At 42.7% G+C, this 17,850-nt stretch overlaps 1 protein-coding gene across 5 annotated transcripts in view; it reads left to right on the plus strand.

Moving 5' to 3' along the window:
* Positions 1–14,211, plus strand: part of UVRAG (UV radiation resistance associated) — a 334,573-nt gene extending 320,362 nt beyond the window's left edge. For 4 of the 5 annotated variants that reach the window (XM_055282980.2, XM_055282981.2, XM_063641347.1 and 1 more), the window contains one exon: positions 12,264–14,211. In XM_055282980.2, coding sequence (XP_055138955.1) covers positions 12,264–12,966 — 703 coding nt within the window. In that variant the 3' untranslated portion in view covers positions 12,967–14,211. Of the gene's footprint in view, positions 1–7,243; positions 7,322–12,263 lie in introns of all 5 variants that reach the window. The other variant, XM_055282979.2, reaches the window with a different exon arrangement.
* The last annotated feature ends 3,639 nt before the right edge of the window (positions 14,212–17,850 follow it).

Consider the following 17,850-nt stretch of genomic DNA (forward strand, 5'->3'; position numbering starts at 1 on the left):
AAACCAGCCCCCTGCCCATAGCCCATGGAAAAATTGTCTTCCATGAAACCAGTCCCTGGTGCCAAAAAGGTTGGGGGCCACTGCTTTAGCATATGTTGATAAGTGTTGGTAAATAAGTATCCTTCTGGATCGAATGCACTGTACTAAGTTTCAAGAAGGCTTAGCGATATGGTCTTTACCCATCAAAAGCTGTTAAGCGTCGGCAGCATTAGAAATGAGCACTGGCTGCTTCAGTATGACCTTGGGTGCCAGGCATGGGAAGTGTTTTTTGTTTGTTTGTTTTGAGACAGTGTCTCACTCTGTTGCTCAGGCTGGAGTGCAGTGGCGCCATCATAGCTCACTGCAACCTCGAACTCCTGGGCTCAAATGATTCTCCCCACCTCTCCCTCCCAGAGTGCTGGGACTGCAGGCATGAGCCACCCCACCCAGCTGTGACCTTTGGGTTAAGCTCGATTTAGATATAATTCCCTGTGTGTTGTTTTGTTCTGTTTTGTTTTGTTTTAGCCTCTGGATCCATAGGAGGAAATTCCCCGTGTTTTAATTTTAAAGAGTTTAAATATCATTTTATATGAGTTTATTCTATAATTCTCTTAATGGATAGCAATGTATAATAATAGTTAATATCATTATAGCTAATGTCAAGTGACTATTACTGCAAACCAGGCACTCTTCCAAAGCACTTTGAACATATTATTCAGTTAACTCATTTAATCCTCACACAGCCCTGTGAATTAGGACCCACTAACCTCTGCCATCTTAGAAATGAGGAAACCGAGGAACTGAGGGGTTAAATAACTTAATGTGACACAGCCATCAAGTGGAAGAGCTAAGATTTGAGCAGTTTTAGAAGTCCTGCTTTAACCATTACATGGACAACCTCGCCTATAACTATGTTAAGAATAACGTATTTTACACAAGGGATCATTTAGCATCTGGTGATTCCAGAAAAGGAATCTTGTTATTACAGCCTTCTCCTGGTTTTCTTCATTCCTCTCTGAATGCTCCTTCTTATCTCATTCGGAGGCTCCTTTTCCTCTACCTCTTCACGAAAAGCTGGAGCTCCTAAAGGCTCAGTCCTAGGCCCTTTTTTCTCTCACTTTATTCTAAGTGGAGATAAGTTCTGATATCAGAAATTGCCTCCTGTACATTTTCATAGCACATTCTAAGTGCCCATGCGTTTTTCTACCAGTCTTCCATCCCAATCATGATAAGCTCTTTGCTTTCTGCGAATGAAACCACTTTTCATTCTTTTACACTAGCCAGGAAGCCAGGCAAAAACCTTGGTTCCTCCTTTTCTTCCTCACCCTTATATCCAACTCTGGCAACTCCTGCCAATTTCTCCTGCTATTTCTATTTGCCTATGTCTGTACATTTCCATTCTGATCCACGCCTCCATTACCTTTCACCTGTACTACTGCACAGCCTGCAGTCTCCCACCATCCACTCTGGGCCCCTCCAGTCTGCTCTCCAACTGCAGCCAGAGTGCACTTTCCAAAGTATAAATGTCTCTCTCTCTCTCTCCACCTCTGACACACACACACACTCACTCTTATGCTCTCTCTCGCTCTCTCTCTCGCTCTCTCTGTCCTTTGCCTGAAAGTTCTAAACATGGCTTGTGGCTTCTGCATGGTCCAGACTTTGTTTTCCTACTGAGTTTTATCATCTACCGTAGAACTCTTCACTCATGGACCTTTTGGATCCTCGAACATTGTTATCTTTCTTGACAAAAGGTCTTAGCAAATGCTGTTCCTGCTACCTGGAAGATAGTCTCCCCACCAACCCATTCTTTACCTGGTAAAGAACTCTACTGGCCCTTCTAATCTTGGCCTTTTCTGTCTGGGTCAGATCTCTGCTACAAGCTCTTTGAGCCCGTGTCCTCTCCTGCATAGCACGGGTCAGAGGTGGTTGTTTGACATTGATGTATGTGATTCTGTGATACTTGTCTGTCCTCTCTCACTAGACAATAAATTCCATGAAAACATGAACCATGGCTTTTTTCCAATTGTTATATCCCCAGAGTCTAGCACAGCGCCTAGTGTATAGTAGATACTCAATATGTATTTGAATAAGGGGGTAAATCAATTAATTTGTTTTATACTCTGCCTCCTTTAGGAGTATAGGGGACTACAAAAGATAAGGTTACCAAGATGTCATCTCTAGAGTCCCAGTCTCTTACTAAATAGTAATTAAATGGCAGCTAATTGTAACTCAAGCACTTCTACCCAAGGCCTCCAGCATCTCTGAAAATGGTGGCAGAGCTATCCATTTTTCTTTTAAAATAACAAACAACTAAACGCTTACAGTTTTGTTCATGTGAGAGTTTATTAGAGAGCTGATGGTAGGTCAGTGTTAGTAGTATCTTTCAAAGACTCCACCTCACAGATTGTGTCACTGGCCCTGGGAGTCTAATGCATCCTTTAGCTCCCTTCCAAGTCTATTTTTTAAACTCTGAAAGCATTCTCTGACCAGGGTTTTAATTTCCCTGTCGAGTTCCTTCTGGGGGCTGGGTTCTGTGAGATTGTTGTTCCTCTGGTTTCCCTGGCAAAGGTAGAGGGTTTTTTTTTTTTAATTTTTTTCCCTGGTTTTCAGAATAAACAGTTTATTATTCCCAAGTCTCAAGTATTGTCCAGATACTCCGAGGGGTCCCCAGGTATCATTCCTGGCATCTCTTTCTTGTTCTTTCCATGTTCTCGTGTAGGATGTTACTTAAGCCCTATATAAATGACATCAAGATGGGCTATGTCTGTTTCTACAGACCATTTTACGGTCCTCATAATGTTGGTTGCCTGTGATTTTACTACATTAATTTGTATGATGATTTCTTAAAGTGAAAGCTGATGAGTGAAGTGGTTGACTTGACCCCTCCCAGGACCTCTCTTTGTCTCCGTGGAGGATCACTGTGTATTCCCTGATCCCATGGAGCTCAGCCTGGAGCCTGAGCTGGCCTCCAGATGGGCTCTCGGCAATAGGCACCCCCTCATCCTCTGTCCACTGGCCCAAGCTGGGCCATGGAGGCCTGATGGCCAAGACCTCACATCACAAAGCCTGGGGAACTGGATTTCTTCAGCTTGCTTATTTTGTCTTGCCTGTGGAACCTTCTCTTTCACCAGTTCATCTTTCCATCACTACTCGGTTTAAATAAAATCCAAAGGCTGCCTTGTTCAGTTATACCTTTTTATACTCTTGTTTTTATTTAGACAGACTTTGGCAGGAAACCTTCCAAGCGAAGCCCGGGGGGAAAAGTGACCATTGGCACAGATTTCAGCCTGTGCTTTTGGCCCAATATTGTTTCTATTTTTATTTTGTTTCGTGTTTTTGTTAACATCCAGGGCAAAGATTAAGTACTTACACTTATCTGGTAATGATGAGAGGCCTTTGGATTGCTTGCCTGTGGCCTGGAGAATGCATGCTTAAAACCATTAACCCCCAGCTACCTCCTGGGAGATAAGATCTAGCTGTTAAATTTGGCTTTCCCTGAAGGAGGTTCTGAGCTTTTACTTGATCTGAGAGAGGGAAAGAAGAAGGATAAATCCCAGCCTTTGCTGAATTTTGAAAAAAGGATAGTAGCTTAATTTATGAAGGTTGTTTTTTTGAAAAAACTAACTTTATGTCATAATTTCTTAGCTGCCAAAAGACGTAATTCTACCTTAGCTTTGCCTTGGCAACCTGCTTTTGGCACTCTGTGCAAGCCTGTCGTTGCTCTGCATTATTTAAGCAGTAATCTTTAAGAAGGTGAGAAACTATTATTGCTTTTTAACACAGTTGACATGATATTGGCGCAGAGTAGTACCTAGAGCTTCAAACATTTCTAGTGGCCGTAAACCAACTTAAACACCTCCATGTAGAGGTCTCACTGCCATGAGGTCATAGATTGCTACAAGGGGGGAGAAAGAAGAAGACCAAATGTTGTTTAAAAGTTTTTTTTTTTCTTTTTAAATATTCTTATTCCACTGAGTTGTAGCTGTAGATTTTGGCTGGGAGCCAATCAAGATTTAGTATTTTGACCAGCTGTGATCTAGTAATGTCCCTCAGAAGAAACATTTTGTAGGGAGGGAAAGACACATATTTGAGACTGTGAATTGTACTCTGTCCTCATACTTTATAGTGTGGGACCTGGTTGTAGACAGATAAAACAAGTACAAGTGAATCTGAAAGAGAATTAGGAAAAAAAAAGTTTCAAATTATTAAAGCCTCACCCCAGCTTCAAGAACTCTCTTGATGTGGTAAATCTTTACATGCCTTCTTCATTTCATTTTCCCTTAAGTTTCCACATTTATATCAGTTCGTGGCAGAATTTATTTCTGCTCATACCTGATGCTTAGAATGCCTAACAGTATAATAAGTCTTAGAAAGTCAAAAGAACAACACAAACTTAATGTAGGCAGGAAGAGAAGAGAAGGAAAATATACCAATCCACTTAACCTGAAAATTATTCTCATTCTCACCCCGTCCTCAAATAGAATTAGAGATCAAATGTAGATGTTTTGGTGACAACAAAAAACTTAAGATCCTAGGGACTGGGAGAGAGAAGGAAATTAACAATTAGGTAGACCGGCTTGGTTAAATCACATCTTTCTACCTAGTGGTTTCATGACCTTGGTCAAGTTACCTAACCTCTGTGCTTCAGTTTCTTCATCTGTAAAATGAGGATGATGTTTGTAATACTTCATAGAGATGTCATAAGGATTAAATGAGACCATGTATAAAGCTGTTAACAGAGTGCTTAATCCATAGCACTTTATAAATTTTAGTTGCCGTTTTATTATTATTAATAATTTATTGGGTACTTGTTCATTGTACTAGAAATTTTACTTGTATATCTCATTTAATCCTTACTGCAGTAACTATTAGTAGCTATAACCATTTTACAGAAGAGGAAACCTAGGTTGGGAGCAGTGAGGTGCATCATCAGTGTCTTGTGTTTCCTAACAATGGAGCTACATGTGGAGCTCTGGAATATTACCTATGGGAGATGTGGAAATGGGAATCACATTTTGGACTGGTGCTTTCTTAACTTGTTTTCTCTTTCCCAATCTCTTTTCTGTAAAAGGAGGCTATAGCTTCAGGCAGTAAAACCAAGAGGAAGAGGAGAGGGAAATGATGGGGCAAGGATGGTGGAGTAGAGGAAACTGGGCTCTACCAGTTCCTGGGTTGGCTTCATGGCAAGGTATTTGCATGCCAAGGTATTTATATAATGGTTATAAAAGTGCTGAATATGGTCTTTCTCATTTTAGTCAGAGAAATAGAGAATTTCTCCCTTTTAAAAAAATTCTCTCTCCCTGAAGCTAAATTCATGCAGAACAAGGATGCATCAGGGGTTTGGGGACAATTGGAATGTACCTCAAAGGATTCTGGGAAGTTCTTATAGTCCCTAAGCAGTAGGTAGATCATGAAAACAGGGGAATTTTGAGCATTTTGACTTTATTCAAAGCTTTCCCCACCTCATGTCCCCAAGAAAAAAAAACTAAGATTGCGTTTCACATTGAACAGATTAAATCTGTTGATTGATTTGGGTCTTTTTCTCCAAATCTCTTTTATACTTTTTTTTCTTTTATACTTTTTTTTCTTTTTTTGAAACGGAGTCTCACTCTGTTGCCCAGGCTGGAGTGCAGTACCGCAATCTCGGTTCACTGCAACCTCCACCTCCTGGGTTCAAGAGATTCTCCTGCTCTCCTGCCTCAGCCTCCCATGCAGCTGGGATTATAGGTACCCACCACTACACCGGGCTAATTTTTGTATTTTTAGTTGGCCAGGTTGATCTCGAACTCCTGACCTCAGGTGATCCACCCACCTTGGCCTCCCAAAGTGCTGGGATTACAGGCATGAGCCACCCTGCCTGGCCTTTTTTTTTTTTTGGTGGGTGGGGGGCGGCTTACCTTCATCCAAGCTGGAATGCAGTAGCATGATCATAGCTCACTGCAAGCTCAACCTCCTGGGCTCAAGTGATCCTCCCACCTCAGCCTCCCAAAGTGCTGGGACTGCAGACATAAGCCACCACGCCCGGCACTGTACTTCTTTATTTCCTTCTTGCAGCGAGCTCCCTGATGTACAGAAGTGGAGGTGTGGGAAGGTAGGTGGGAGGAGTTTTGTTTGTTCCTGCTTGAAACAGTATGCTGTATAAGAGAAACAGTAAAGGGAAGGAGATCTAGATTCCAGTCCTTCTTCTACCTTTTGCCCTGTGTTCCTGTGCAAGACGTGAATGTGTCTGAGTCTCAGTTGCCCCTTCTGTAAAATGAGAATAATACTTGAAATTTGAAGCCCACTGAAACGAATCATAATGACAGCAACCACAATTACAACTACTACTGACACTAGTGTCTATGCCAGGCGTCCTGCCAACGATTTTAAGCACATTATTTTATTTATTACTTACTGTAGTCTATCTATTTTATAAATAGTCATTAAATATGCCCACAGTCATATAACTCAGGGGTGCCCAACCCCCGGGCCACAGCCTTTTACCCGTCTGTGGCCTGTTAAGAACCAGGCCGCACAGCAGGAGGCGATGGGGGTGGGTGAGCATTACCCCCTGAGCTCCGCCTCCCATCAGATCAGCCATGGTATTAGACTCTCATAGGAGCACGAATCCTGTTGTGAATTGTACATGTGAGGGATCTCGGTTGTGTGCTCCTTATGAGAATCTAACTAACGCCTGATGATCTGAGGTGGAAGTTTCATATCCCCGCCTCCAAGTCCATAGGAAAATTGTCTTCCACAAAACGGGTACCTGGTGCCAAAAAGATTGAGGACCACTGATATAACTAATAAACGAATGTGACCTTAAGTTGTAACTCCATATAGGTGGGATCATAGTGGCAGAGCTAAGAGTAGAATCCAAGTCTTTGAACAGTCCTTCTTGTCGCCACTGTCTCTAGAGCTGAAGAGATAAGAAAAGATAGTTGATTGCAATAAATAAGGACTCACAGAATGCGAAACAAATTAATCATCTTAATTTAGAGAGCTCAGAGAAAACTTGATCCAAGGAAGGCAAACTGAAACTAGATTATCCTCCTTGACATCTAAACTCCGGGCCACTTGGCTTCTCCCTCATCGTGCCATTGTTTGTGACCCCAAGAAATACTTTTTTACTTATGGCAAAAGGTTTATTAAGTAATTTAACAGTCCCTGGTGTGGTTCAGTTATTCAACAAGCTACACTGTGTTTCACTAAACCATAGCCTAGTAAATTTGCGATTATTATATCTTTGGGTTGTTGTTTTTTAATAAATTCCTTTTAATTGCAGCATTAAACCCCAGATGTCATGTTTCCAGTTTGGAGCTAAGCCCAGCTGGAAGAGACAGCCACTTACGGGAAATGGCTGGTGAGGAGAATGTGTGCAGTGAACTGGTAGACTAGGTCCAGTTACTTGAACCTCAGGCTCTGCACCCGCAATTCTAGTGCCTTCGAACACACGGGGCCCCTTGGTGGGAGCAGAGAATAAAGAAAAGCTACCATGTTTCCTAATATGTCCACTCCTCCCAAAACACACACATTTTTGCTTTTGGTTGTCTAAGGGTAGAGGCTCCCTGTAAGTTTTGCATCACAATATAAATAATGTACTAATTGCATATGATGAGTAAATTGTCAACAGCCTTTAAAAATTGGTCATATAATTAGTAAATCTATGAGTTTCAACCTCTTCATCTAGGTGAAATAGTCATGAAGCCAGACTGTAATCAAAGAATCTTGAAACCTCCTGAATATTCTGTTTTGAACTATTATTTGCCTTTTTAATTCCTACCTTTCTCTCTTTAGGCAAGAGTAGTGATAAAAATACTCTTTTATTTCTTTACCTTATGCTAAAATATGAATGAAGGGTCTTTCTCAAAACCTTCCATTAAATATAAAATCAAAATTATTTTATTAAAAATCTATGCATTATGCTTTTATACGAGATGCTCACAGCAGTTTGTTTTTTAATAGTAAAGGTTCAGAAACATCCTAAATCTACAAAAATAAGGGAATAATTAAGTAAATTATGATAGTCCATTCAGTGAAGCAGCCATTTAGAATTCTGCTTACCGGGAGGTTTTAATAGCATCCAACAGCAGGATGTAGCATTCTGTATATACCAGAAACACAGCTTTAGTGTTTCTTTCTTGTTTCCTTTTTTTTTTTTTTTTTTTTTTTGAGACAGGGTCTTGCTCTATCGCCCAGGCTAAAGTGCAGTGGCGTGATCACAGCTCACTGCAACCCAGGCTCATGCAATCCTCCCACCTCAGCCCACAGTTGCTGGGACTACAGGCGCTCACCACCATACCCAGCTAATTTTTTAATTTTTTGTAGAGACAGGGTCTCCCTGTGTGGCCCAGGCTCATCCCAAACTCCTGGGTTCAAGCAGTCCTCCCACCTTGGCCTCCCAAAGTGCTGGGATCACAGGTGTGAGCCGCCACACCTGGCGCATAGGGTTTCTTTAAAAATTAAACACACATATTTAAAATCAAAGTCTGAAAGGAATATACCCAAAATTAATAGCAGTTATTTGATGGGTAATAGACTTGTGAGTTTTTATTTTTTTATATAGTTAACATATTTTTAGTTTTCCTGTAAAACTATTGTAATAATTAACAATACATGTGTGTTTAATGTTATCATTTGATACTTCAGCTGTTTGGAGCTTGGCTATCTTAAAAATATGGAATGTAGCTGGGATCTTGGAAGTAATAAAAAAATCAATTCTGAACAGCTAAAACTAATGTTACCAAACTCATATAATAAATAAAGCATATTATGCCCAGCACAACTCCTGGCCCGCCACGCAAATCCTGTTTACTCGTACTTTGCACACAATTTTCAGGACATCTGTTTTATAAGAACACAGCAAACTAAGAAAAGGGTATAGTGGCCACTGCAGGCAGGAGCACTGACTCAACCACCCCCAGCGCCAGAGGGGACTTGAAGAACCCGTGCCAGACTTACCTCCAGACCTGCGTCCTACAGAACAGACGCCACTGAACATCCTGTAGTCCCCTTACTGCATCATCGCTCAGTAATACATGTTCATATCAGTGGCCCGGAGGCATCGAGAAAATGCCTTTTCTTGTTCAACTTTTTTAAGATGGTAAGAAAAGCTGTAATAAAAATTTTTGAAAGGTTTAATCTCATAGAACTAAAAATGGAGGGAAAAAATGTGGTGATAAAAAGGTAAACCTTAGATATGTAGACTTCCTTATTATCTCTCCAAAAAGAACTAATTTCCTTACCATTCTTAAGAGAGAACATTTTGACTGGGACCTGTGGCTCACACCTGTAATCCCAATATTTTGGGAGGCCAAGGCAAAAGGATTACTTGAGCCCAGGAGTTTGAGACCAGTGTGTGCAAAATGATGAGATCCTGTCTCTAAAAAAAAAATTAAAAATAAAAAACATTAGCCAGGCATGGTGGCACACACCTGTAGTCCCAGCTACTTGGGAGACTGAGGTGGGAGGATCCCTTGAGGCCAGGAGTTGAGGCTGCAGTGAGCTGTGATCACACCAGTGTACTCTAGCTGAGCAACAGAGTGAGACTTTGTCTCTAAAAAAAATTTTTTTTAATTAAAAAATAAAAAGAGAACCTTTTACTGGTACTTGGATTTTCCAGTTTGAATCTGATACTACCATTACCTGAGTTTTCATACAAATCCAAGGGAACTGGAGAAGAATGTCACAAAATCAGGATGTCAGAAAATACCAAAGTTTCCACCTCTCAAAGCCTTGGAGTCCATCCATGAAAATAGGAATAACATACGATTTTAGAGTTTGTGGGCAAATGAGAAGGCATTTAGCTTGATGTGTGTACTATGTCTTTGGCACTTAGCAAATGTTACTTGAATTTGAATGTCGTGTTCCCATGTGGGACACAATAGATACGATGGGCTCTGGAGTCAGACGGAATCTAGTTCACATGTGGTTCTGCGGCCTTGAACAAACCACATGACCCACCACCTGCCTATCTTCCTCACAGGACACTCGAGGGCTCTGTGTGGGCAGCGCATCTTCCACAGGGCTCAGAATATTATTGACAGTCGGGAAAATGGTCGTTCCCTTCACATTGTAGTTGGTGAGGTGGGGCAGTGGGGGTTGTCACACCTCATTACTTTTCTGTTGTACAAAGTTGAGAACTTCTAGAGCGTCTCAGAATCAATGAGGGCTACAAACACCGTGTTCCTCTTGTGCGGCAAGCACTGCTGGGTGTGCCCCAGGCCTGTTTCTCAAGCCCTGCCTTTTATCAGCCCACTGGGAGCCCCACAGAGCAGCGGAGCAGGGTGCCTGGGGTAGGGGTAGGGGTGGGAGGATGGCGGCACAGGGTCACAACATGAGGGGTTAAGCACCTGGCTCTAGCCACACACCAACAAATCACCTTCAGTGTTCCAGGCTGTTTCACCTAGTGCTTCCACCCCTCGTGGGCTGGGCTGGCGAATGAAAGCTTGGCTTGTCTGCACAGAATAGACTGTCTGTAGACTGGCTGAGGTGGTGCTGATGTTCTCTTTTGGTTTGAGTACCCAGTCAGCCTGCAAGATCATTTAGAGAGGGACGCTGTTAGCAAATGGTAGAGTAAAAACAACAAGATTTGCAGAAATGTGTAGCTTACCCAATTATTGTGAGTTTTGGCAGCATATTAACTATAAACCTAGATCGAGGCCAGCAGATTTTGCTGTTTTGTTTTGTTTTTCTTGAGAACTAAAAACTGTAATTTACTAGTCTACTTGCCTAGTTCTATATGCACCCCAGTGACCACCCCTAATTATGAAATGTCTCCTGGCACCAGTACTCACAGCCAGCCAGAGGAGTCTGACGGACCCAAGGATTAGAAGCCGTGTGGTTGCCCCTTCCCAAGAATAACCCTTGCTTGGGTGTCTGAGACTGCAGGTATAATCCTGCATCAGAAACAGTCTGAGAGGAGAGAGAGCAGGGAGCTGGGGCCAGGGCTTGTGGCCGTAGACACAAGTGGAAGAAACCCCAGATCTCTTTTCTTTTCTAGGGCACTTCTTGCTATTGTAATTTGAAAATGTATTATTTGAATAATGAGGGATGTCTTTCTCCTGCAGGACTGTTAGCTCCTTGGAGGAAGGGCCTACTGGTCTTGCATCTGTCTCCCTACCCCAAGGCCAGGCACATATGGGAACTATTTGTTAGGTGTGTGTAGTTTCAAGTTCTGCCTCTACCCCTGCCTAGTGGTTGCCCTTCTGCAAGCCACTTAACCCTCTATGTGTGTTTCCTCATCTGAGGCACACAAGTCAAATGATCTGTGTGTGCCTCCCTCTGCCTCTGGACCCAATCTGTTCATATGGTTGTATTGAAGCTAATTTCATCCACATACAAGAATGTCTAGAGCTAGCATAGTGTATAACATAGCCATCATTTCCAGGATGTAGATACTCTATTTCCATTAACTGATTATTATTTATTATTTCAGACTTTACCCTGCTTTCTCTATAGGGTTTTTGTAAAGACTAAGTGAAATGATGTATAGGAAATTACTTCAGAAATTATAAAGTTTGTATAACTGCACAATGATTGTTATTGCTGGCCCAAAGATACCCTCCTGAGAAGAAACTCAGACCCAAAAGACAGCACTGCAGACCAAGTATTGTAAAACATATGTGTGGCTAGCCCCATCAAAGAATGTATTTCCCAAGTTAGTTTTTCATTTAAAAAAAAAAAAAGGAACCCCTCAAAAAATTCTTTTTAATTTTTAAAATGTAACCTTGACTCTCTCTCTCTCTGTCTCTCTCTCTCTGCCAGTTCTCTAATGCAAGGTGGTTAGCATTTGGGTGTTGGCAAGGTTATTGGTCATGAAATCCTTGTCACTGCCTCTCTAAGCATGGGCAAGTCATGTAACTTCTCTGCCAGATGAGGATGCCTACTTTTCAAAGCTAAAATAAGAATTGAATTAAATACTAAAAACAAGAATAAGATTATGGATAGCCCTTCAGAAATATGAAGTTAGTTACGTCCTTCACATGTTTTTCTTGCTAGATCCAGCCTGTCCAGTTACTTCACCTCTTCCCCATAGGACAGGGTTTCTGTTCCCCGCCCTGCCTGGGGCCCTCTTCCTTCCAGCAGTGTGTCTGTATCCTGCTGGAAGGAAGCTCCCAAAGTTGGACCCACATACCTCATGTTGTTTTTTGCATTCAGACACTGCAATAACTATTGTCTAAGATTGATTCTTATCTATTTTTATTAGCTCAGACCTAAGTATGCTGTTTCCTGTCTCTGGATCCAGAAGGCTTACACCGAGTTCTAAAGTCGAAAGTAACTTCTTGTTTTTGTTTCTCTTCTAGCGACAGACATCACACCTCCAGTGCAATCCCTGTTCCTAAGAGACAAAGCTCCATATTTGGGGGTGCAGATGTAGGCTTCTCTGGGGGGATCCCTTCACCAGACAAAGGACATCGAAAACGGGCCAGCTCTGAGAATGAGAGACTTCAGTACAAAACCCCTCCTCCCAGTTACAACTCAGCGTTAGCCCAGCCTGTGACAACCGTCCCCTCCGTGGGAGAGACCGAGAGAAAGATAACATCTCTATCCTCCTCCTTGGATACCTCCTTGGACTTCTCCAAAGAAAACAAGAAAAAAGGAGAGGATCTAGTTGGCAGCTTAAACGGAGGCCATGCGAATGTGCGCCCTAGCCAAGAACAAGGAGAAGCCCTCTCCGGGCACCGGGCCACAGTCAATGGCACTCTCCTACCCAGCGAGCAGGCCAGGCCCACCAGTGTCCAGCTTCCAGGCGAGTTCCACCCAGTCTCAGAAGCTGAGCTCTGCTGTACTGTGGAGCAAGCAGAAGAAATCATCGGGCTGGAAGCCACAGGTTTCACCTCAGGCGATCAGCTAGAAGCATTTAACTGCATCCCAGTGGACAGTGCCGTGGCAGTAGAGTGTGACGAACAAGTTCTGGGAGAATTTGAAGAGTTCTCCCGAAGGATCTATGCACTGAATGAAAATGTATCCAGCTTCCGCCGGCCACGCAGGAGTTCCGATAAGTGAAGTGAGCAGGTCGACAGTAGGACCGGGGTAGAAGCTCTGCCTAAAATGAAGTGAAAGCTGCACTTAACCCTTTGTAATAATGATGACACAAAATGAATATTAAATTAATGGAGGATATTCCTCGGAAAAACAGACTTTGGGAATGAAGGAGGGACTCAGGATCATTGTTATCAGTGGGCCAAAGTTAGATTTTGCTTTCAAGATTTGCTTTTTGGGCCTGATGATTTTAAAGCAAAAATCACCCTCTAGTTGAAAGAGCTTACAGCTTGAGTCACCTTTTAGCTATTTGTCTGCTTTTTATTTTACCCTTCTATGTTATCCTCAGAGGGAAGATGATAATATATAAATAATATAATGAACTCACCCTTAGTTTCTCATAAGCATTTGCCCTCACCATGGTTTATAAAACTTTGGGAAAACGGAATATTCAGAAATAGGTTTCTACCATGCACTGAAAGATCTGTGGCCATCTGTGAGGTAGATGAAGAAGCAGCATAGTGGTCTCCTTACACCCAGGCCTATCTGTCCCTCTTCCTGCCCCCGGGTACCACAGTCCACCTTTAGACCCTACTGTCGCCCCATCTTCTCCATGGATGGGCCATGCGTCCTGAAAACAGGACATCAGATTCACTGGTTCTGTAACCCAGTAGCTGTGACGTTCCATCTCTTCTAAGCAGCCATGGCCTTCCCCCTCCTCTGCCATACCCTTAATGTGGCCCTCAGATTAGATGAAAAACTTGCTTCTGGTGGATCCCGAGGGACCCTCAAGGACCTCGAGGTTACTGCAGTCAGATGCCGTCTCATCCTCTGTGGGGGCCAAAGTTTTTATGTGGGCAGATGCTGTGGTCAGGAACTAGGCATGCTTTCTGGCAAGGCACTCACCAGACAAAAATCACTTGATGTAAATCCCATGTTAATTTATTAAATTTCAGTCAGAAGGTCGGCATTTACATGACAGAATGTATGTAGAGAGTCAGGGTGTCTGGTAGGCAAACTGCAAGGCAGTTGAGATAGTTGGATTAAGAGGCTAGACGAGACATAGAATACTATTGGTATGTGTGCAATTTCATGAATATTAAATTATGTTTCGAAGTCCAGTTGTCATTCCTGCATTCAGATTTCATTTGCTGTTGCTTTATACGTTATGTACCCAAGGACATTGCCTCAGGGTTGCAAACTCTTTAAAGGAAAATTTATCCATATATCCATGTATTATATAGAAGAATAAAAATTGAGTTTACTTCACCCGACCTGATTTTTTTTTCCCAGCTTGGAAATTCCTCTTGAACCTACGTCTCCGTATGTCACATCATGACAGGACTAGCCTGAACAAAAGCCATGTCTATCTAAGCAGAGGCTGTTGACTTCATTCAGTTTACGTATTGTATATAGCAACACAAACACTTGACAGGTGTATACTCCAGTCACCACATTTGTCCTGCATAACAGCTTCACTCACAGGCCTCATCGTCACTTTATATTGTGTCCAAGCATTCCTGGGCTCAAGGTTAATGTATAGCTACATTGTTGTTCTCCATGTAGAGAACTCACAGGATGACTACATCGCAAATAAACCCAACTCTCAGGCAGTCGAAAGCTTTAACTGGATCTGCAGAAGCCCATCTTCCTCCACATGAAGAGGCGGGGCTCCTTCACGTGGAGCGGGAGCTTCTCTGCAGTGTACTGTCTGTCGCTCATTTTAGAGTCAGTGTGGGTGGAGACAGCATCGTGGATATGCACGTGCTGCGGGGCCCTCCAGGGAAGTAAATTTACCAAAAAAAAAAAAAAAAAAAAAAAGGTTCTGAAGGGCAGTGTTAGGATTGCAGAATGGAAGGTCAACCCCATGGGACTTATGATTGCCCCAGATGTGGGATGGACTTAAATGTCACACCAAACTCAAAGTAGGTACACTGGGTTGCAGGGCATCCAGCCTGGCCCTGGCACCACCAAGGAGCAGGACTCCTCATGATTACAGTGTCCATCTCAGGCCCACACAACCATGAGAGCCTGGACTCTGGGGCCCACCCGTCAGTGCCCCCCACCGCTGTGCAGACTCCCTGGTTGATTCTGGGCTTATGGCTTTTCACCACACCATGGGGAGCCCTGCTCTTGAATGTCATCGGGCTGCTCAGAGCTGATTGCCAGGTGCCTACACATTTGCCTCGGCCCACACAGCCCAGTTGTGATGCCTCAAAACACCACTTAGGTTTGGGTTCGTTTAGTTCGAGTTTGGGGTTGTCATTTGAACTTGTTTGATGTCTGCAGTTTCTGCCATGACCTGGGTAGAACCTATGGGATTACCCGTCTCCTGGAATAACTGTTCGACGTTTTCCAAAGTTGTAGAGTTAGTTTGGCCTCTGTTTAAAGTGGCTGGGGCCAAAATATAAGATGTTATTATCTCCTACTAACCTTTTAAATTAGTTTTGTAAATCGCTAAGAAAATTAAGTTTGCTTGGAAGATATAAGTTGAATTGGAAACTCATTACTATCTATTTCTGAACTGCTAAGAAGCCTTTCAGTTTTCATACAGCCGAGATGCTTTTAAACAGCGGGCAAATGTTATCAAATGAATATTTGCTTGTGTTTTTTCTCTTCACTTCCCCTTAACCACTTTAGAAATTCCAGAGATTTTTTTCCCCTCAGAATATTAGTTTTGGAAGATTGTGCCCAGCTATATATTTTTTAGCAGTTCTAATGGTGCCCATTTATCCTGACCTAACCAGTTATTTAAATAATTTTTTAAGCCACCACGAATAGTAAATGGCATGTGAAACTGATCTGTTGGTAACTGGAAGAAAACTCAGCATCTGTATTTATACAATAAAATTGATTAGTATTTATTTTGAGAGTTAAAAGTGTATATTATTTCCCTACTATGTTTGAGTCCTGTCTTCATTGTTTTGAATTTCATATTGAAGCTGGGTTAACCACGGAAATCTTGTTCTTAAAGAGTCAGCCAGCATTTGTCGAGCACACTTGCTCTCACACGCGCACACACTCACTCTCTCTCTGCACATGTGTGTAAGGGACTGGGCTAAACAAGGTTAATAAAGAGATGAGTAAACCTTGACCTCTGCCACGTTCTCTAGTGGGGCTCACAGGTATATTAGCTATTAATGATGATAATTCAGTGTGCTAAATTCTGCGATGGAGAGATGTATAGCCATTCTATGGAATGCAGACAAAGCTATTAATTGTCACTCAAGGGTCAGGAAAGATTCATGGAAGTAATGCAGATTAAAGATATGTAAGATTTCACATTGTGGGTAGAGAGAACAGCATGGGCACAGGCCCAGAGGCAAGGCCTTGGGTGTGAGCTTGGAAAACAGCAGGGAGTGTGCTGTGCTTGGGGCCTGAATGGATGTGAAGAAGGGCAAAAGGGGAAACTGAGTTATAGGCCAATTGGAAGAACTTAAGGTGCCAAATAAAGAGATTTGGATGAATCCGGTAGGCAGCTGGTAGTTACCCTTTCCAAACTTGAAGCAAAAGAGTAACTTGGTTAGATCTGACTTACAACTTGCAGCTAGTTTCAGGCTGGACTCCAGTGATACTTGCTTGAGTCTATTTAATCATCTTTCCTTTGTGTTTGGAAAAAAAAAAATCTGTATCTGAAAAAGAGATGCATCCTTCTGTCCCTAGTATTTTCAGGGAATGGTATGGTTTGGATGTTTGTCTCCTCCAAATCTCATGTTGAAATGTGATTCCCCATGTTGGAGGTGGGGCCTGGTGGGATGTGATTGGATCATGGGGGCAGACCCCTCGTGAATGGCTTAGCACCATCCGTTTGATGATAAGTGAGTTCTCAGTTCACCCAGGATCTTGTTGCTTAAGAGAGTCTGGGATCTCCCTCGAGACAATCCTGGCTAACACAGTGAAACCCCGTCTATACTAAAAATGCAAAAAATTAGTCAGGCGTGGTGGCAGGCGCCTGTAGTCCCAGCTATTCAGGAGGCTGAGGCAAGAGAATCGCTTGAACTGGGGAGGTGGAAGTTGCAGTGAGCCGAGATCGCGCCACTGCATTCCAGCCTGGGCAACAGAGCAAGACTCCATCTCCAAAAAAAAAAAAAAAAAAAAAAGAGCCTGGGATCTCCCTTTAGTCTCTTGCTATTGCTCTTGCCATGTGACATGCTGGCATCCCATCAACTTCTGCCATGATTGTAAGCTTTCTGAAGTATGCCCAGAAGCTGAGCAAATGTTGGCACCATGCTTATATAGCCTGCAGAATCGTGAGCCAATTAAACATCTTTCCTGTATAAATCACCCAGCCTCTGGTATTCCTTTATAGCAACACAAAAATGGACTAATACAGGTACATATTGAATAAATCTGGGTTTTTACTGTGTAGTACAGAGTGCAGCCAGCATCTCTTCTTTAGAAGCTAGATTCTGAATGCTCCATGGCACCTGTTCACTTCTCTGCAACTCTGCTGCTTTGAAGCTGACCCTGGAAGTCACTGAGCTTTTGGGAACCTCCATTTCTTAATCTGTAAACAAGTAGAAAGGACTCTGCCCTTCCCAATTACGTTTGCAGGGGACCCGCCACATCATAGGTGCTCCATCAATGTTAGTTACCTTGGGTCCCAGAGGAAGCCACTTTGCCGGGATAGAAAGGATGCCTAGGACTTAGTGGGTTTCCTGTTCTAGCACTTGGAGCACAGCCACTTAACCTCTCTGGATTTGGCTCCCAATCTGTGAAGTAGGGATAATACCCCACCCCTGAGGATTGATAGAATGTTAGAAGAGATAAACATCTTCGTGAAAGCCCTGAATGATCTTTACAAAGCATCATGCACATCAGGAGGAATTAGTCACTCAACAAGGATTTCTTGCGTTCTATGTTTCAGGCTTTGGTGGGACTGTTGAAATACAGATACTCATTCTATAC

Source organism: Symphalangus syndactylus, chromosome 6 (genome assembly GCF_028878055.3).
Source record: "Symphalangus syndactylus isolate Jambi chromosome 6, NHGRI_mSymSyn1-v2.1_pri, whole genome shotgun sequence".
Lineage (NCBI taxonomy): Eukaryota > Metazoa > Chordata > Mammalia > Primates > Hylobatidae > Symphalangus > Symphalangus syndactylus.